Source organism: Citrus clementina, unplaced genomic scaffold, assembly GCF_000493195.1.
Source record: "Citrus clementina cultivar Clemenules unplaced genomic scaffold, Citrus_clementina_v1.0 scaffold_9, whole genome shotgun sequence".
NCBI classification, from domain to species: domain Eukaryota; kingdom Viridiplantae; phylum Streptophyta; class Magnoliopsida; order Sapindales; family Rutaceae; genus Citrus; species Citrus x clementina.
The window spans coordinates 6,349,976-6,371,537 of NW_006261964.1; the positions used below are offsets into that span (position 1 = coordinate 6,349,976).

Below are 21,562 nucleotides of genomic sequence, written 5' to 3' on the forward strand. Positions count from 1 at the left end.
AAAATATTCTAATATTAATAAATTTTTATTAATATATTTAATTTTTCTTTCTCAAATTAATTCAATTTAATCAAGTTCCAAATTCAAATTCCGTAAAAACCCCAAGACAAACGCTTCACACCATTCCCCCCCCATATATTTTTTTTATATTTTTTTTTACAAAAATAAACCCTTGAAATGAAAATTAAGCCAAGATAGATTTTTCGGAATTTAAATAATTTAACGGGGATTAAGAAATTAAGAGTGCCTGGATCTTAAACGTTTAACCCTAAAATCACCGCCTCTATTTCCAATTTTAATTAATTTTACACCTCTCTCGTTCAAAAAAAAAAAAAAAAAATCTCTCTGTGCAGTATTTATATCTGATATTGAACTTCTTTTCGCCCCTCAACTTTGTTCGTGCAATCTGTACAAGTATAGCTTTGTTAAGGTAAGCTCTAAAGCTTTTTATTTATTTATTTAAATAAATTCTTATTCGTGTTCTTGTTTCTTTTTCAATTTATTTTCTCGTTATTTTTTTAACAGTTTTTTACGATCTCATTGTCTCATTGATTATTGTGGTCAGTTTTTTTTTTTTTTTTTTAGGGGATATTAATAGGTTCAAAAATGCCAGACATTCAAGCTCTCGTGAGTGACTTAGCCTCCAAGCTTCGAAAACGGTCAGTTTTTAGTATCTTCTGTATACATTATTGCTTTTTGGAAGTTCTTTTGTGAAAGTGCTTCTTAAAAAACTTATTTTGATAGTTTGAAGCGCGTTTTAGTTTTTACATAACACCAACGGGAGTTCAATTTTTTCTGTGTTATATGAGCATTGTGAGTAATAACTTTTCATGGAAATTTATTTCTGTGTGTTGTTTATGGAATTTAATTACATTTTAGTATATAAGATTTTACCCCTTATTCGAATTTAATTCACTCTGGCAGAAGAGTTCAAGGTTCATATGAAACAGCTAGGCTCACGGCGGAGTTACTACGTGCAGTGATATTACAACACAAGGAGCCGACTACAAATGGCGCGGCATCTCTCATTGAGGCAGTGAGGAGAGTTGGTGAGCAGCTCATTGCTGCCAATCCCGTTGGTAAGTGTTTCTTTCAAGTGCAGTTTGCTTCGATATTGCTTCTGTCGTGAGACAATTCATCCAAGTATTTGAAGTATGATGCTGAATGGTGAATATAAGTAATTAGAGCTTGGACTTAGAGTAACTTGTTGCGCAAGGAACTTGGTTTCACTTTCAAGTGTTAGATTAGGGATTGGTGTTGTGTTGAAGCTTTGAATTGGATATTCCATTGATGGGGAGAGCACAACACCTGTCAACCTAAGAATATAGATTAGGATACTTAGGAGATATTTGATTGTGTTTGTTTGAAGACCAAGAATCAGTTTGTACCTTATATTCTAATGAAATGTTGAATGGATGGGATTGCAGAGCTCGCGGTCAGGAACATTGTGAGGCATGTCTTGCATATCATTAGAGAGGAAGATTTGTCACCATTGACAGATATTGTAGCAGAGTTGAAATTATCAGCTGAAGATGACGTTGAAGATATCGCAGAGGATGAAAATAGCCAAAAATCATCTGCTACCACTGATGGATGCTTGTTGAAGCCCCCTTTGTTGCTTGCTGTTTTTGAACACTTACCTGACTCAGCAACAGCCTGCCAGACTTTTTCTTCAGAGAATATCTTTGCAGGAAAAGGTAAAGTAAGCTATCACAGTTGTTTTATTTTGATATAATACTATAATGGTTCTTTTTTCTTTTTTTTTTTCTCCATTTTTGTTTCAATATTGAAATGTTATCCTCTGCAGCTGATAAAAGTGCAAAGAAATTAAATTCTGAGTTAATAAAGGCAGTTAATGAGCTTATTGAAGATATCAATACTTGCCATGAAGGGATTGCAGAACAGGCAATGGAGCTTATTCATCAGAAGTATTTTTCTACTAACACTCAGTATTATATTCTGCTTATAAGGTTTATATACCATAGCTATATACTTTATCAAGTGGCTGACTCATAGAGAATAGTATGTAGGTTGGATTACTACTAGACACATGCTCGCTGCACGTGCAAACAGATTTATTGGATTTTCTTTATATCAATGCAATCTTAATCAACTGCCACACAATGTGAACTGGTTTGGTACTTTCATATACATCCTACAGATATGCCACCCGAAACTTTGTTACTAGAGTAAAATTAATAGGTCAATTGTAAATTCTTAAATTAAAGGAAGCACACTAACTGTTTCTTCTATAACTATACTTTCCTTTGCCTTTCATGCATGATTCCCTGTCCCCTAAACATATAGTAAGTCTAGAAAATGCTTTTCATTTCAGTAACTTTGACACTGTTCTCTGTTTTGCAGTGAGGTGATATTAACTTTAGGTCATTCAAAGTTCGTGAAGGAATTCTTGTGTGCGGCCAAGGAGAAAAAGCGTTCTTTCCAAGTCTTTATTGCTGATGGTGCTCCAAAGTATGTCATTGATGCTAACCAAAGTATCCCATTTTATAGCCTGGGTAAAAGCTTTCTCCATTTGTTTTTAATAATTCGTTGCTCCTTTGTCATGGACTAGATTTGAGGGACATATTCTTGCAAAGGAATTGGATAAAAAAGGTTTAAAAGCTATTGTGATCACTGATTCAGCAGTTTTTGCCATGATTTCTCGAGTGAACATGGTAATTTCAAACTTCGGCAACGAAACTGTTCAATTATTTTATATAATGAATAAAATTAGCTGTTTAAACTTGAAATTTGTTCTAAAGGTTATAGTTGGCGTTCATGCTGTGATGGCAAATGGTGGTGTAATTGCGCCTGTGGGGTTGCATGTGCTTGCCCTTTCTGTAAAAAAGCACGCCGTTCCATTTGTTGTGGTCGCTAGTACACATGAGGTATGTTGGCATTCAAAAAAAAAAAAAAACACTATTCAACACTTCATTACAATAGCTCGTCTTTGTGGATCCTTTGTTTGCAATTAGTTCACTGTCTTATGGACATTAGCAATAAAAATGTTCTCATGGTAGAAATATACCATAAGATCACCAGTCTGGTGTATTTCCTGTTTGAATATGCTTGAGTACATTGCATTCGTCTTCTATATTTTTTCCCTTTAAATTGATGGTAATGAAGATCCATGTAATTTTTCATGTATGATATAGATATATAAGCATATTTTGTTTTTAAACTTTGTGGATGCTAATGATTCTACCAAATGAATGTTTATTTTTGTTACTGCTGTGTTACTTCTGGTAGTTGTGTTCGCTGTATCCACATAATCTGGAGGTCTTACTAAATGAAATGAGGTGCCCTTCTGAACTGCTGAATTTTGAAGAATTCTCAGACTGTATAGATTATGGAATTGCAAGCAGTTCTTCTCTACTTCATGTAGTCAATCCCGCATTTGATTATGTTCCTCCGGAGCTAATCAGTCTTTTTGTTACTGATATGTAAGTCTCTCTATTCTTTCTATAGAGGCAAACTGGCTTTGAATATAATTGTGTGTTATAATGGTGGGAAAATGTTCTGAAGTTCCTTTATTTTTCTGCCAGAGGAGGATATAGCCCCTCCTATATTTACCGACTAATTGCTGATTATTACTCTTCAGAAGATCTGCCTCCACAACAGAAGCCTGCTTCCTAAAAGTGAGTTTTCTTACTCAACCATGATTTATCTTGGATTAATTTACTTATTATATGAATTGAAAATACCACATCGTCTTTTTTGGTGTTTGCTGGCTTTGAACATGTCTTTGTAATTCTTACTTGAAATGGAAATTTCGCCCTATTTGGCTTGGAACTTTAGCAGTTTGAATTCTTTCTCCGTCCTACTTTCTCCTTGATTTAGTTCTGGGCTCTCTTCCTAGTGCTGAAATGAAAAGAAGTTTTAGTGTAAAATTAATTTAGGAGTCCACTGCTACCTGTAATAATTTTGTCTAGATTTCCTAGGAACAGTTGTTAAAACCAGCAATCTATACTTAATTAGAATATACCGAATTTTGTTGAAAAGTTGAATTTAAACAACCTTTCTGAAGGTCAGCATTGGTACTCTCCTTCTAGGCTTGACATGCATATCAATTCTCATAATCGTATGACATTAAACCAAGGCATTAACATAATACTTGTACGAAGTACTCTGTCACATTCTTGTCACATGAATAGCTTTGTAAGTGACGATAAATCAATGTTAAGGCAAAAAGAAACCAGGATGAATGACTAAAAAGTTATATGTTACATATGGTGGTGCTACTTGACATTCATTTTTCTTTACCTCCATCTTTGTCTTTGCAGGCGCAGATAGTATAAAACATCAAAAAATTTGTGCTTAAGCTAACAGGATCATGACCATAGGTTACCTTGTGCCCCGGTTAACAGCAAAACTGCTTACTTTGAAGTTCTGTCTTTGCTGACCAAATACACAGTACTAATATTTGAAGAGAAATTAACCTTTGGCTTTACAACATTTTTTTTTTTTCCTTTTTACCCAGATCAGAGTTCATCAATTTTTATCTTGTATACTGATGAGCTAGTAGTATATCAATATATACTTCAATTTCTTTTGCCTAAACGTGGAGTTGAATGGTAAATAATACTCAACTCTCTGCAGTGTTAACTCAGTGGGCTTCTAGTTTTGATGATGTGTGCCATTTAAAGATTCATTTCCCTGAATTGGGGCATTATACATCCATTAAATTCCTTAACGGAAATTTCACATTTTGAAACTCTGTTATGGTGGTTCTTTATCCATTTTTTCTTGAAAGCATTCGATAAAATCAGACTCACATGAATTTTCTAATTTTATAAACTGTTTCCCTTGCACGACTGTTCACTGAAAATTTTCTTTCAAAATGCTACTACATTCAAAATAACTACAAAGACAACAAACATCAGCAAAAATGCTGTTCTGTATTTTACAATTTCTCTTCTTCCGATAGAAGATCATACAACACGCGCTGAATGCTCATAGAGCCATCGACGCAAAGCCTCATGACGACATGCAAAAATGAACTAACAAAAACCTTGAGGCTTTAATGATCAGTATTCTCATTTAATTGGGAAGAATTCAACAGAACAAGCAAAAAGAAGATACAGTGCAACATGAAATTAAATTTTGAGAGAAACAGTAAGCATACAAGCTTTACCAACAGCTATAGGTAAAAATAGTTAGACCATCTATATCATTCCTTGCGAAGATCTATTCCAGCCTTCTTAGCAACAGCATCCAATCCATTTTTCTCTATCGTCTTTAATGCCTTTGTTGACAAACGCAGCTTCACATAACGCTTGCCGGCCTCCCACCAAACCTTCTTATACTGTAGGTTAACAAACTGTCGCTTAGTTGTCTTGTGGTTAGAGAAGGAAACTTTGTTTGCCTTGTTTGATTTCTTTCCAGTGAAGGGGCACACTCTACCTGAAAAAATATATTAAATTATGAGTGAAAATATGTAGATAGCCATATTTCGGTTGGTCTGATAAATTCAAGTAAAATGGATGTGAATGGTTATTAAGAGATCTAAATGAACTCATGCTTATCTTATAAATATCATTTTCGGTAGGCACCATGAAAACTTCTTAAAAATTATTTTTACCCAAGGATGAAAACAAAAGCCCATTTCTAAATGACAAATACAAAAGAATTCTTTTACACAAATCAAATTTTCAGCAAAAAAGTACAATGAAAGAACAGTGAAAGCAAATGTTAAGACACCCAGTAAACGCACATCATCACTCAGCGTGTTAATATCAATCTTACATTACACTGCACCAGTTAACCATCATGTAGACCAGAGCTCATTCTGAGCTTCACGATAACCCCTTAGCCTCTAATTTACCCATACACGCACATTCGACGGGCCCACTTTTTTTGGATCCAAAAATCCCTATTGGGTCTTAAACAGGGGGCTGTTGTTGGAATCGACAACCTTGAGTAATCAAGAAACCCATGTGAACAATACCTCAGCTATTGGGTTCTATAGGTTCCCTACATTGTTTGATTAGCAGAAACTGATAAATGACAAACTTATCTCCCCTAACACGAACATCATTTCAACCAAACCCAAGTCCAAACACTTGGGTTAATCTCAACAGCTGTTTCATTAATATAAATTGTAAAGTACTAATATGACAAAGTAAAATGCTCTAACACAAGGTTAATTTTAATCCCCAGATTGCAAAATCTTTTTTTTTTAATTATTAGTTCTTCATTCATGTTTTGCACACATTCTAAGGACCATGCCATTGTTGCATACACAAGAAAACTAATAAATTAAAATATAAAAGCATAATTATTGTAAAATAAAATGAGAAAAAGAGCAAGAGAATTACGCGCAACAATAGGTTGAAGACCCGGGGCGAAAGGACGAGAGGAAATGGGTGTGGCCACGTCAGGTAGGCTGTACGAAATTTTGATGCCACTGAGTTGTGAAGTAACGAAACCCAGTTCTTCCGAGGAGGAGACTGCCTTAACCATGGACTTCGGAGACAGACGTGGGCGGCGAAAGGGTAGATTGGAAGTGTTTCCCAATAAAACTCCTCCCGGTGTCGCCATTGTTGCCATTCTTTTCGATTCCCTGTGTATTTTGTTATCTGTTTTCTTTATGGATAGACACAGACTTCACAGCCTCTTGTTTGTGTTTTTCGTACCAATAGCAATTAAGCAAGTTGGGCTCTTTCATTTTTTGTCAGCGGGACTATTAGCACTCCTGTAATTTTCTCTTCAACCCTCCCTTTGTTTTAACAAAAACCTATTTTATTTCCCAAAATATACTTTTCTAAAATTTTCAGTTTCCTTTTGATTTTGGGTTGGGGGGGGGGGGGGGGCGGCAATTATAAATATATATATATTTTCTAAACTTTTGGATGATTAAATTTATATATAAGTAAACTGAGTAGAATTTAAAAGGGATTCAAATAGTTAGTATGTAATTTTTTTTAAATAAAAAATTTAGAATGCAAAGTATTTGTGAGGAAAAAAAAAATGTAAAAGACTTTTGGTGTAGTTGTGTGACTGTAAGAGTTAGAGAGAGAAATATGTGGATTTAATTAGATCCATATTATCCTTTCATGTAATTGTAATAGAAACGAAGTTTTATAAGGTTTAGCCAATGGTTCGCCTCTTTTTGTCAACTCCAACAAGCAGGTAAGGGATAGTAGCCCATTTAAGGATGGCAATAATACCCACAAATTCGTCCAAATCAGCTCGTCAAAATCCACTTGTTGCGGATAATTTTACGGATTATGAACGGGTGGAGTTGATATTTGCTAAATATCCGATGGATACCCGCATGAGTATCCGCCAAGCTTACATTTTTTTTGCAAATATTTTTAAATTTTTAATTAAAAAAAATATGTAGACCTATAAATATATAAAATGTATAAATGTGCGTGTAGTTGCAGCGCGTAAGCCATAAAGCCCATCTACTTCTTCATCCGATCTCTCATCTAAAGTAAACTAAAGAGGATCAATATTTCGTCTACCTTCAGTTGTGATCATGAGTTGCACACCTACCCTATTGCCCAACTCCCTTCTCAATCCAAACAACTAGTGCCCAGCTCCCTTCTCTGTTCGCAATTGCGTCGTGTTGTTACAACTGCCGCAAGGGCCGCTAATTCTGCAGTCGCCACCGCCATTGATTCTACAACTATTGTTGTTGTTGCTACTTCCACCGTTGATTCTATAGCCACTGCTGTCATTGATTCTATAGCCGTTGCAGCCTCTGCCGTTGTTACTTTTGGATACTAGTTTTTGGTTTTTCTTTTAATTAATTGAAAACACTTTTGAGTTTTGATGGACTTTGAGTATTTCATACTTAAATTTGAGTAATTGTTGGATTGGTGTTGAAATTTTAATTTTTTTATTTACATTGATTAAATTTAGAATTAAATATTTTTTGTGCAATTTTATTATTTTAAGTTATTGTTATAAATTTACATATTGAACATTTATGGTTTTAAATTTGGAAACCCATAAAAAAATCTATCAGGTTCCATTCCTGCTTTGATAATCGTCAAAACCTATAATAGGTCGTGGGTGGGTTTGATAAATTAAAATTTAAGCGGGTGCGGGTTTAGTATTGGCAAACCCACAGAGGATGATGTCCATTGCCATCCCTAAGCCCATTTCAATTTCTTGATAAATAAAATATCATTTTTTTAATATACTAATACGTATGTTATAGTTAGAAAAATTTATTGGGACAATCATAGATCAAGGTCCAAATTGGTATTAAGGTCGAACAACAATGCTAAAGTATTTGGTCACAATAACTATTGTGAATTAGAAATTAGGTTAATTTGATCTACTATTTATACGATGAAAAATATATAATGTCCTTATTATTTTTGTCAAAATTATTATTTAAAAATTATATTTATTAACTATTATTAATTTTTATTTCATTATTACAATTTTTTTAACAACTGTAGTTTTTTAAATTATAACACTTTAATACCAAATATGAGCTAAGTTTATTATATTACAGTCCATATTTTTACCTTTAAGGACATTTGAGGTATAATTCGGGGAATGATTTTTAATTAGTATGATGCCTAAACTACAGTGATAACGACTATAAAACTAGCTGACCTTGTGAAATGAAATCTGACCAAGATTAGTTAATACAGCATCTTTTTAATTGTATCAAAGTACAAACGAATTAAGATAATCATATTCATCATATTGGCTTCGCAGTCCGCATAGAAAATACATGGAACGTCCAGTGAACTGCTTACCATATAAAACTAAATTTGCATTAACCAGTCTCACTAGCAGTTTCACAGAGCTCCCACACCCATTTCCTCATAAAAGAAACTCCAAAGCAAAATAAGTCAGATAGCTGAAGCCCATCTTCCTTTAGAACAATATTTCAAATCCAAGCTAATCAAGTGGGAGTGGCTTGTGTTTAAGAAGGTCATCTGGGAAAGAGTCAAAATTAGGCAGAATTTCAACAATTCACTACAGAGGCATCTGCAAGACTCATATGAGGTTGTGCCAATCAATCCTAGCTCCAGTTTCAATAATCCAAATTGGTTCATTTTGAGAACCTTGCCCGGTAAAGATTAAGAGGAATGTATTCCACTGCCACAATTCGGTCATCAAATAACCGTCTGTGCAAACTATGTGCTGCCATGCAAGAGGCTTCTGCTCTCATGTACTCTACAAAGACACAGCCTGGTTCAAAAATGTGTCCCTGATTAGGATCCTGGTTCTCGTTGTCACCATTCTCAACAGCACTGGATTGCATCCCCATCTCATTGGATGCTCCCGTAAAAGCTTCTGAATTTCCATTGACTTCCTCAAGATTCAAATCTTCTTTAGCTGATGATTTGTTTTCCTCACTCATGTGCTCCAATTGAATGTTACAAGTAACTTTGTCATCATGAGCGCATGGTGAGTCCTTCAAGGTGTTCACCTGTGTGGGGACTCCTTGAGAAACTATTTCTGATGTACTATCACGGGCTTGGTATTCAACAGCCATGTCAGTGTCAAGCTCACATAGTTGACTTGGCTCATCCCCCATTGTGCCACTTGCAGGCCTGTTGTCTTTAACATTGTTGACTTCTCCTGCTTCCATAACTTCTTTGGAGTCGTTAAGAATCTCTAATTCATTATTTTTTATGGACTTGTGATCAGTGACTTCTTCTAACCTCTCTCCTTTTTCATTTGTTTCGTCATTGGTCAAGTTTTGCCCAACTCCAGCGGACGCTGTATTCTCATTCCCTTCACATGCTTGAATGGTAGAGATATTACTGTCTCCATACTTGACAACATTAACAGATTTAACAGTGCCAAACCTGCAGAATGGATAGCAAATTTAACTTCTATATCAAGCAAAGGGTTGATAAAGTCATGGAGGAAAGTTTCTTTCGCAGACCTCGCACACTCTAAACGTACATCTTCTAATACTTCCTCCACCTCCAGTTCAGACAAAGATGAAAAGCCTTCTGGATTAAACTAATTAACATAGAAAAAGGAGAGCACATTTATGCCAACAAGAAATTGTTAATCAAATTGACCAGTTTAAAAAAAAAAAAATCTATACTGAGGAGACGAACAGAAGATAACTACCAAAATCATCACATATATATCCAATAACATACCACATTTTTAAGCTTTAGGACCTCAGTTGGCTTCTTGAGAAGTGGAAGAGCATGCTTAGGGATCCCATGAAATGGTGGGTTTCCACTATTGTCCTAACATGGTTTTGTTTCTTTTTATTAGTACATATTTCACACATGATAAAACATGTGATGTGATGAAAATGTTTCGTGGCAGTTAACACTCAAAATTTACAAGAAATAATTTTAATGAAGTACCATAATTGATCCATCTAGAACAGCTTGAACTGCAGTTAGTAATCGCCCTCCCACCTTCAGGCCATTCAGACCCGCAATAGCTTTGGGTGTAACTAACTGGTCTACATACTGAGTTACACAACATCAAGTTGCCAAATGCTCAAGGTCAGAAGAAGAAAAGGAATTAATTGCAAACATTGAATTATGTTGAAGAATAACGAAAAATATACATATATAAAGAAGAAAATATGATGTATGCAATTTCACATAGTAGAGATTGAATGGCACACAAGGGATAGGCCTGTCAATTCAAGATTGTATCATGAAAGCAACAAACAAGATGCAGACTCAACAGTAAAGATATAAGCCATGTTCCCACTCAAAGTATATTCCATTTCATTTTCATAATACCCAAGCTTTGAATTTTTCACAAAATTAAATACATTAACATCACTGAAAAGGTATTTGCCTCGCAATTAAATTAATAAAAACAAATGCATTAACCATTGGAATTTTTTTCACTAATGCTACTAAATTTATGATTAAAATATTTTTGATATAAATGAAGGTGCACAAATTATCTAATAATGTGCTTGGAGTTTATAAAACAAGTTTTCACTTGCTTGTTGAATGGAATGAAATATAAAATGAAGATGCACAAACACATTTGCAAAAACATCACAATGGTTTACCATCCAAAGCAAAAAGAGCAACCCAATTGAAAAAAAAAAAAATGCAAGATTTTACTCATCAGAAGACATTCTCCAAGAAAATGGAACACTGAAGCAAAAAATACTTTATTACCTCTATGAAAGCACATGGTTCCTCATGATCCTCGTTAACCTCAAAGTGGTATGCTTTCAGTGGTCCAAAGGCACAAACAATTTCCATAACCTGGATAAGTAGCATAGGAGCTCTAATTATAGCAAGTTATTGATAAGTGGCACATGTAGAAGGAAGGGAGGCAGAAAAGGAGAGAGCAAGAGGTTTGAAGAGAAATGAGGGCTGAGAGAAGGGTGGGAATATAAGGATCCAAGATGGCACTTGAAGGTGGTATTGCCTAGAAAGAAAATTAAATTTTGAAATCATATTACCATTTTAGACGATAAAGTCCTTGAAATTCCACCGATGAAGATCTGCACCAACAATTCATATGTAACAAAAGGATCAATAAATAAATTCCAAAAATAAGTTAAGAGCAGGTATCATGTCAAGCATATTTAACAAACAGTACAGACTCATATGAATGATGAACTGTTAGCTCTCAGAACCATTTCACTGGATCCATTGTCTTTCTAGAAATGACAGGGCAAAACAATGTAACTAATAAGTTTCATTCAATCAGAAACTAATTGAAACAAATCCATAGTGAAATATGCAAACATAGAACTCACAACAGTAACAACCCCCAACAACATAAAGACGAAAATAAAGAGTAAAAGTACAGTACAGTAAAATGAATCTTAGCTTATCCTTGATGCACAAAAGAAGATAAGAAGATACAATCTTACCAACAAAGACAGACAATCTAAGCATAATTCGAGAAAAGTAGATAAACCAAATAAGTGATAAGATGAAATTTAGGAATTTTAACAATATAAAATAGTAGATATGGCCGCCCCACATTGTAGAGAGGTTTAAAATAAAGATGGTTTCACTAATGCTGTTCACAGCATACCTTGTGAGGTGAATCCTTCACAATACCACTTACTGAATCAACTGACGCCACTGATTTCTCTGCTTCACCACTCTGCATGAAAAGAGCAACTGTCTGAAAACCTGCTACATGGATAGTAACCACAATATACCTCAGAAACTGCAAAGCAGCATCAGAAGGAAATGCTTTTATTATGAGAAAACTCAAAAATAAAAATAGAATTTAAGATCATGAGGATCTAAGTGAAGGTAGAAAGAAAACGGGAGAAGGAGTTAGCATAGTATGCATATCCTACACTGAGGTTCAGAAACATCAAACATGTGATCTGTTGATCTGACAGTACAGATTCCACAAGTAGTAGAACTGTATTGTTCAACAATAACAATGCCACAAATAATTTTGAACTTGTGTGGTAGCTAATATCTTAGCTGTGTACTCTGAACCCTTACCCTTATTACAAACAAATAGTTAATGCTCTTCCTAGTTATATTTGTGTGTCCACCAGATGCAGAAAACCCAAAATGTCATTAGGCTTATTAGAAAATACATACTTTCACTAGAATAAATCAACAATCAATTCCTATAAAAAAATAAAAGATAAAAAAAAAAAAATCAAAGAATCACTTTCTGGATCACTCCCTAGTTCTGCAAGAATTCATCAAATTATACACTACAAGCATTTTTCATTGCCAAGCATTATCAAATATTAGAACAAAAATGCACGAATAGCTGCCATCAAATGAAAATTGATATTGTATCTAACACCTCTATCTCAATAACCATCAAATTAAGTTATTATAAAAGCATTATCTGACCTAAGCTCACAACACAAGTACCAGTTTTAGAAAGTAATTCATGCATACAGCATATTTCCTTTACAAGAATTTTCCAAAACCTAGTAACTCCTTATAGAACTTCTCCAATCGACTAAGCATGCATGTGATTCTTGTTATATTATTCCCAAACACTGAAATTCAGCACCACTGAGTAAACGAGTTCGTTTTTAAGTAGATTAATAGATTGACCTGATGGTAATGCCAAAAAGATCTAATAATAATACCGTTATAAAATACAAGAAAAAAGCATCCCAATATAGAGTTGAATGCCAGAAACATACACTACCCAGCCCAATGACTAGGGTAAGTGTTTTTTCATTTCATGTTCTGGAAGGTTCTGTTCATCTATCTTAAGCCCATTAATGAAAAGCAACTATTTTGAATTTGGTTTGTAAAAATTATTATTCTCAACAATAATATAATCAAAAGAAAACTACCTCTGGATATTAGTAATCCCTTCAATTACTAATTTTCCCCTTGATCTTTATATTTATTTGTATAAGGTAAGAAATTTACATAAATGCTACCAAGGAGCAGAACTCCAGTACACTGGAATCCTTTCATTTGTTCTGCCCCATGAAAAGAATTCTACCCACTCACAGAGAGGACATCCTAAGAAATAAGAAAATAAAGAGTTAAGCAAGGATGCATATTTTGATAGAAGTGGGGGCAAGGACAAGTTACTAATCAAGATAAACCATCGGGTGCAAAATGGTCATTAGTATATTAGTTCAGTAACAATCGGACAGTCAAATCAACATTGCTGACAAAATTAAGACTACAGATAAGCAGTGCCAGAAATCCTAAAACAACATCTTAGAGCAATTCAAAAGCTTAACATCAAATAAAGCAGATACTATATCCATATTAATTAAGAAGTTACTGCTTAATGCCTACATCAATGACCCAATACCGATGATACAAAATAAGGTTGAAGTGCATCAAAACTTGTCACTACACCTGGGAATCTTCTCAGTTAGTAGAGAGCTCCATCATCATCCTGAATGTGAATTAGGACACACCCAACATAGACACCCTATTTAAGAGATTCCAACATGCCAGTCAGAAAACATCTCATGTAACATGACAAACAGATCATTCTAAGTGCAGTAAAGAGCTTGTTAAGCTTTATACCCAACTTACAAAAAAAAAAAAAAAAAAAAAGCTTTAAATTAGATGTTCGCGCTAGACTAAAGAGTTACCCATGCTTCCCCTGTACATGTGGATCCATAAGCAAAACCATTTTCAAAATTTCAAAGAAAGCTGGGTTATTTGCCCCCCGCGCACCCCCCCCCCAAAAAAAAAAGAGAGAGAGAGATAGCAGCACAGAGACTTGGAAGCCTGGCATTTACTTACATTATGCAAGGAACAAAAGTGTTCTAAAACAAAGTGAAGATAGAAACCTTAAATCCCTATAAACAAAATAAGCAAAAACACACCAATGTATGCATCTATAATCTTTTTCACCTTTCAAATCCCAAAGTTTCCATGGCATATTAAAAATTAGGCACTGAATAGTTCGCATCTCATGAAAATCACACATGCAATTTATTTTGGAGCTTAAAAACTTGAACAAGAAGAGAACACATGAGATAGAGACAATCAACAATTATGATATCATATCTATTTTTAAAATTGCATCAATCAACTTAGCGGAAACAAATTTTATTTGTTCTATCAATTATAAATGACTTCTAGACATGCTTCCTAGTAAAGTTCTATGAACAGTCCATTTGAAGCTCATAACTCAGAAATTTACCGATTCAATCGAAACCATAGCATAGACAACTGCTACTTGAATTCAGAAGAAGTCATAGGACTAAATCCATTTGGTAATTAGCCCAGTTTGACTTGCAATAAGACTGAGCTGCCAATCTTTTACATCCATGTCTATATAAATAAAAAGAAATTTTAAAATAAAAAAGAAAAATCATCTTGTAGTATTGTTAGGAAGCACGAAATGCAAGAACCATTGAAATACACAATAGCACAGACCCAAACTTTACTAGAACCGAAGTGCTTTGACTTGAACTGCAGTGCTATTGGCTTGCTGCTGCAGACAAGTCCATTTATTTTTTGGGAGAAAATAAAGCTTGCATCTAGCTCACTCTGATAAAGCATCAGCAGGGTACCCAGATCGCAATAATGTGAATTATCAAAGAGATATTATACAGAGAACTAACTTTATATAGATCAACATCTTAAAATAAGCAGAAGCTGTTCAAATTTTGTTTCATTAAAAGGATATATAAATAAAAATAGAATCAACAATTACTCTCCAAAGCAAAGAGATAACAGGTATATGCGAGTGACATATACAAGTGATAAGCAAATGACCAGTGAAACAAATATTAAAAAGCTTAGATCCATTTCTAAAAATCTTTTTAAGAATATAATCAAATCCCATATAATACAAATAATTACACATAAAAGAGCCATAAACCCATAAGAGTGAATTATCAGAATGGAACCAATGGAAAATAGTAAAAAAGAACTAATAAAAAATAATAAGATTTTCATTCTTACAGCCACTTCAACAAATTCTTTGGGGCGCTTGATTTTGAGAATAGAGCCTGAGAAGGAACGGCCATCACAACAAAGAGCTGCTGAGGCATCCTCAGCTGTAAGAAATTCCACAAAGGCTTGGCCTTTCTCTCTCTGTATCTGCAGTAAGGACATAGTAAGCAAGCCAAAACTGCAGTTTGTACTAATATGCATGACAAAGATGAAAATAGAAAACCTAATAATATAACGGAGACTTACAACACATCCAATACATGGGAGAGATCCATGAACATGTTGAACACCCGAAGAGAGCAAAAAATTATTAAGAAACTCCATCAAAGCTTTCTCCGAGGCTGAGAGAGGTAAATTTTCTACACAAAGTCTTCTCATAGGCCGATTTGATTGAGTTAGCTGAACTGAGTCCATGGAAACATTTAGCTTCGCCAAAGAAGCACTGACTGATATCCCGGCAAGAGGCTTCTGTGTAGTCGAAGTAACAGGATCGGAGCTGACCATCTCACGTGCATTTGATGATGCAGCTTGGTTTGATGTGTGGACATTAGAAGGAACTGAATATGTTTCCACTGGTGCAACATCCCACTTAGCACTTTTCTTCTCAGGTGAGCGATTGATAGGGGAAGGAGTCTTAGCAGCAGCCTCAGTTCTTCTCTTCCTTGGTGAATAGCCACCAAGGCCACTTGTCGATCCATCATGCCGTCTATAATGACCACTCAAACCATTACTAGTTACCCTACTACTGTCAATATCAGAATGCTGCCTTCCAGAACTGATTTTAGTAGAATGTGAGGGCAGTCCTTCGTGCTCTCGGTCATAATATGATGTACGTTTCTGCGCTCTAGGTGATAATGACAAAGACCTTCTATTTCTGTCCTCGCGCTCTCGACTCCTTGACCTCCTCCTTTTCAGCCTCGAATTCCCATGTCGAGATTTTGGAGATTCCTTTTTTTCCTTTCTCTCTGAAACTTTTAAATCATGCCCTTTACCTAGATCAACTTTCTTTGCAGCACTCTTATCTCTGTTTTTCTCATCATCTCGATTTCGATGTTTTCTTTTGCTTTCTCTTTCAGATTTCTCTCCACTTTTGTCTGCATGTCTGTCCTTTCGAGTTAAATCTCTTGAATGCTTCTTTGTGGCTTCATCCCTTGAATCAACAATTGACTGATCATGACTTCTTCCCTGGCTAGGAATTAGTTTCTCAGATTTCACGTTAGGTTTAGAGGATGTTTCTTTCGTAACGTCAGCTTTCAACTTGGTGTCTGATCCACGATTTCCTCTGTCTTTTTCGTTACCTGGACTCCTATCTTTTAATCTGATTTCCGATTTAAGAGTTCTTCTATGATTAGATTTAGCTACATAGTCTTCCTTTAATTTGGTTTCCAAGTCACGATTTTCTCCATCTCTCTGTCTGGATGAATCAACATTCTTGGTAAGGGCATTATCTTCCTTCTTCCCAGAACCAACCTTCACATATTCCTCAGACGTATGCACGTCAACACCAGGATATTTTTTGTGTCCATGATGCCTTCCAGATTTATGATCATCAGATACATTCTCAATGGTACAATCCCCTGGTATATTACTAATGTCCATAGCGTCCTCTTTAATATTTTCAGACAAGTTCTTAGCTTTCCTTCTAATCATTATCTCATCAAAGCTGAAAGGCCTTGTCCGAGCAGCACTTCCTTCATTGCTGTCAGCCAAGGAAGGCTCACCTCTTTTCCCATGCTTTTCCTTTTTCCGACCAGATCTGCCCATCTTGCCTAGTGCACAAACAATCTATACCAGCCTACGAAAAGCATCAAAGGTCATAGTGGAGACAGGTAGTTGTATACACAGATTGGCTAATAAAGCCTTGAATGTATTCAGACTGCCCCTGCCCGACTATTACAGGACCCAAGTGAGAAAGATCTGCATTTCATCATAAGCATCAAGTAATTTAGCAATCAAATCCCCAATGACAAACAAATTGCATCCACTCCGAATACAAGTGGTTACGATAGTCAAGACAATAAATTCAATTAACCAATCATAAAACCAGGAGAAAAACAGAAGCAAAGAGATAATAAGCTACAATACCATGATAATAATATCCACATGTTAATTGATGTATTTACAACACCAGGTGATACTATCTTCAAAGGACTTAGATACCGTACTATATCATAATCTCGTAACATAATTACCCAAAGTCTACTTCTGGGTCTTAGTTATCACGAGCACTTTACACTCTTAGATGACAATCACAACCGTAACATTTTCCACAACGCAACAAGGACCAACTCAGTTTGTCTCAATCAAACTTAAAAGAAAAAAGTAGCACACTACTGTTTCTATAGGTGCAGACAAGTTAACAAATTCTGAATAGTTATTAAATCAAGAATCATCCTCATGATATCATATTTCAACTACATGCGACTTCCAACATTGCCATGTGGTAACAACACCAATGAAATCTATTATCAATAATATACATATCCCGATATTTCAATATAAGCTAACCACGTAACTCGCCCAGAGCCAACTACATATCTAAATATTAAGCAAGACTCAATTTTCACTTATCTTAAATGTCCCAAATGTCCCAAATCTTTTCATTTCTCTTTTCTTTACTTATTCTCCATTAAAAGATAAGTCGTCCAGGAAGGGTAACAAAAGAAAAAAAAAGAAGCTTCAATACAAAACCCTACCAGCAAAATCCCAAATGATTACACACAAATAATTCACCTCAGTATACTTTGAATCACGCATATACTTCAAGAATATGAAGTTGAATAAGTAAATAAATAAAAGAAAAGTGCAAGTTAGGGGGACCTTGGAACGGAGTTGCGACCAGAAGAAATGCAAGAGAAGGGTTGTACTCTGCAATTCGGGCGCGCACACACACGAGTAGAATAGAAAACCTAGAACTTTTTAGAACATAATACAAGCCAAGTTATCTGCTTGGAGAAAAATGGAGGCGCTCGTCGAATTTTTTTTTTTTTTTTTTTAACACGCTCGCGCAGGGGTGGGCACTGTATGGTTTTGTGAACCGATCCAAACTTAAACCAAGTGTGAACCAACCAAACACTAGAATCAACGGAATTACACCAAATTAATTTAACTTGATTCAGTTCAATTTGGTTCTATAATTTGATTGATTTTATTTTATTTCATACAAATAATTTTATCTGGTATATTTTATTAAAACGACATAATAGTAATTGTTATTACTATAATAAGAAATTTGAGTCCACAAATTTATAAAAAATAACCCAACATAATAAAGTTCAACAAAATGTAGACATCCACTATAAATAAATAAATAAAAATTCAAAATCTGATTGCTCTTGATCCTTCAGCTTTTAAATCCACAAAACCGACATTATCTCTCAAAATGAGCCATTAACCATGCACAAGCAACTAAACAAAATAAAAAGAGTGTATGAATAACTAACAAATAAAAGTATCAACTTCATTACTTAAATATTCTTCATGTTAAATCACATAAAGAAAAGTTAAACAAATCAAATTATGCAAATCGATCCATAAACTCATTTTCTTGAACTACTTAATTAAAGTTTGTCGTTGTATTCAAGAAAAAAAAAGCTGCAATTAATTCATCAATATTAATACTTCAATCATGTTTGGAGTTATAGAACTTCTATACTAATCTAATTTATGCTAGGAGTTTTCAATTTTCATTTTTTTATAATAATAATAATAATAATAATAATTATTATTATTATTATTTGTGAATGGTTTGATTTGATGGTTCAATTTGATTTTAAAACCACTCAAAAACCAATTGGTTCAAGATTTCGAAAATATTAGGCTTTTGTGAATTGAACCAAACCGAATAGTCAGTAACACAAAACCAAATCGTCAGTAATACAATTTATGAGAAAGCTACGGTACAACGGTGATACGGTATCACCATTACACCCAACCGTTGGATCTTACTGGATCCATTCATCCAAATGGATCCAACGGCTGGATGCAACGGTGATACCGTATTACCGTTGCACCGTAGCCGGACCCTACAATTTAATCCACTCCTAACGTTCGGTGATTCTAGGGATGGTAGAAAAATCGGCCTAAACTTGGGTGTCTTGGGTCGGGCCGGAATCATTTAAGCCTAACTTTTAAAGTCCAATCTAACCAAAAAAAAAAAAACTAAATTTTCTAAATTATAAATTTAAAAAAGTAAATTTTATAAATTATAAATTTGTAAAACATAATGGAAAAAATTAAAAAAAATGTAAATTTTAAAAATTTAGATTTTTTGACCCGACTCAGACAAAAGACATGCTAAAGGCGAACTTAAACGTGAGCCCAAAGGTGATTTCTCTAATATTTCTACCGACAGTGCTGCTAATTGACACGTCAGATTGTTTTTTATTTATTAGATTTTATTTTTTTGGATTTTCTTTTCAGACAAAACAATTTAATCCAGAAACTTTTGCTATGGAAGGTTGTTTTACTGAATAACTTCCTGGGGGAAGAGAATTGTGAATGCTTGCTCTTCTTTAGTTCAACAAATGAAGGGAGGCGTAAGCAGAACAAATTATCCATAGATCACGGTTTAATATGTAATAATTATGTTAGTTTTTTATCATAACACCTGAATTTCCTTCTCGTTTAAGTCTCTAATGCTTCAGATGTAAAACTCATTATTTACAGTAGCTTTGCGGAAGAAGAAACACAAAGGTCTAAAGCAAATTACATGGATAATGCTTTTCTTTCGGCATCATATATGATTAAAGCCACTGATGACAATGTAGTTCTTCTGGGCACATATCATACCTGGTCATAGAATTTAAATAAGTAGCAAGCAATGAAGCTCATCAGAATGACACAGTTTATGATCATCAGATAAAACTCTTAATGAGTTCGAGAAAGGAGAAGCAGGCAGCATCTAATGGCATAAAATCTCTCTGAACAGTTTGCAGTTCAACAAGCTCATATAGAATATTTTTAAGCATGTTCATATCGTAACGAGTATGAAGACTTCCTACAAATCATAAACCGTGCTTTCATCCCCATGGTTCAAAGATTTATACATTCCGCTCTCCACGATTTGGTGTTTCACCTCGTGTTTTCTCGGCGACGCACATAGCGGGTCCTGTCATTGTATCTTGGTCTATCTTGAGCTCTCTGGGGCTGTGGTTCCACCCTCCTCTGTCTTTCAGGTGATCTTTGCACTATCTCTCCATTCACAAACAACTCAGCTGCAAAATAAACATCCAACATATAAGATGAAAATATAAGAACAAAGCATATTCTAGTGTTATTTGGAAGCAGGGACATTAAACTGAAACAAAAGTGCTTCTTTCAACAAATGTTTGGACTATTGCAATTGTTTGACGTTAGAAGCTGGATGAAATGACGAAAACAATGCAGTAATCACACATACAAGGGCTTCTCCATGACTACAAACCAATACGAAACTTGCACACTCATTCAATGTAAACAGGAATTTTATTAACAGCTGTGTTATGCTGTACACTAGAAATAATATTTATAAAAAAATATGTATCATCTCCAATGATTCTGAAACTCCACAAATTAGAGGCACAGAACAGGTGAGAGAACTTTCATGTATGTCCATTAGCATTCAAAGCCATGCATTGCCCACACGAGGCTATTAGCTTTGCCAAGATGGACTGGCAATTGGCAAAGAATAGAAAGAGACTGCCCTTCTGCAGCTTGCAAAGAAACTTCTTCAATTAAATCAACAATACAAGATAACAAAAAATGTTGCTGCTTTTTTATCTCTGTTTATTAGAGAAAAAATAACACTACATACAGTCCTCCAAGTGGGAACGTACATGGTTCATTCCCATACCAAGATATAAATATGCATAATCCAATCGTGGTGAATATATAATGTTTCTTCTTCACTGATCTGCAGCTACACGAAAAATTACAGCGCAGAACTGCTAAGAGAAACACATTTAATTTTAGTCCACTTGCATTCAAAGCTAAACATTGTCTCGTAAGACTATTTAGCTTTGCCAAGATGGACTTTAACCAATTTTTTTGAGCTAAAATTCAGATGATAAACTCTCATCAGTAAAAGAATATTTCACTATAGAAGTCAGCACAGTGTGTGGGATGACACTACCAGACAAATAATGAACACAATTATTCCCATGATCACCAACTCTATCATAAGCACATTAAAAATCTAAATGCTTGAAGCCAACAATGGCTTACCACCATAGTACTTTGTTTTCAGGATCAACATATGAATCTGGAAGCACAAACAAAACACCCGG

At 34.7% G+C, this 21,562-nt stretch overlaps 4 protein-coding genes across 6 annotated transcripts in view; 1 reads left to right on the plus strand and 3 right to left on the minus strand.

The window, feature by feature from the left end:
- Nucleotides 1-591: 591 nt before the first annotated feature.
- LOC18032307 (translation initiation factor eIF-2B subunit beta) lies at nt 592-4,522 on the plus strand. The gene is made up of 10 exons (XM_006420230.2): nt 592-659; nt 925-1,079; nt 1,428-1,697; nt 1,808-1,928; nt 2,365-2,472; nt 2,573-2,675; nt 2,763-2,888; nt 3,250-3,443; nt 3,546-3,638; nt 4,284-4,522. Exons 1-9 carry the CDS (start codon nt 607-609, stop codon nt 3,634-3,636), a joined length of 1,221 nt encoding a protein of 406 aa, XP_006420293.1. The 5' UTR covers nt 592-606; the 3' UTR covers nt 3,637-3,638; nt 4,284-4,522.
- A 490-nt stretch (nt 4,523-5,012) lies between these two features.
- Nucleotides 5,013-6,660, minus strand: LOC18032188 (50S ribosomal protein L28, chloroplastic). The gene is made up of 2 exons (XM_006420231.2): nt 6,318-6,660; nt 5,013-5,403 (listed from the first exon to the last, which is right to left on the minus strand). Exons 1-2 carry the CDS (start codon nt 6,547-6,549, stop codon nt 5,171-5,173), a joined length of 465 nt encoding a protein of 154 aa, XP_006420294.1. The 5' UTR covers nt 6,550-6,660; the 3' UTR covers nt 5,013-5,170.
- Nucleotides 6,661-8,606: 1,946 nt separating this feature from the next.
- Nucleotides 8,607-18,416, minus strand: LOC18032463 (splicing factor U2AF 65 kDa subunit). 3 transcript variants are annotated; one of them, XM_024178817.1, is made up of 10 exons: nt 18,117-18,414; nt 15,543-17,213; nt 15,306-15,437; nt 11,965-12,036; nt 11,381-11,422; nt 11,091-11,180; nt 10,308-10,415; nt 10,092-10,184; nt 9,866-9,945; nt 8,607-9,785 (listed from the first exon to the last, which is right to left on the minus strand). In XM_024178817.1, the coding sequence occupies exons 2-10, from the start codon at nt 17,058-17,060 to the stop codon at nt 9,023-9,025; spliced, it is 2,898 nt and encodes a 965-aa protein (XP_024034585.1). In that variant the 5' UTR covers nt 17,061-17,213; nt 18,117-18,414; the 3' UTR covers nt 8,607-9,022. The 3 variants fall into 3 exon arrangements, with proteins under 3 accessions (XP_024034585.1, XP_006420295.1, XP_024034588.1); XM_006420232.2 differs by having other exon boundaries at nt 15,306-15,443; nt 18,117-18,413; XM_024178820.1 differs by having other exon boundaries at nt 9,670-9,785; nt 9,886-9,945; nt 15,306-15,443; nt 18,117-18,416.
- Nucleotides 18,417-20,065: 1,649 nt separating this feature from the next.
- Nucleotides 20,066-21,562, minus strand: part of LOC18032745 (multiple organellar RNA editing factor 2, chloroplastic) — a 2,474-nt gene continuing 977 nt past the window's right edge. The window contains exons 3-4 of the mRNA XM_006420234.2: nt 21,511-21,562; nt 20,066-20,521 (exon numbers count right to left, since the gene is read on the minus strand). Of these exons, the coding sequence (XP_006420297.2) occupies nt 20,370-20,521; nt 21,511-21,562 (204 nt within the window). The 3' untranslated portion in view covers nt 20,066-20,369. The remainder of the gene's footprint in view (nt 20,522-21,510) is intronic.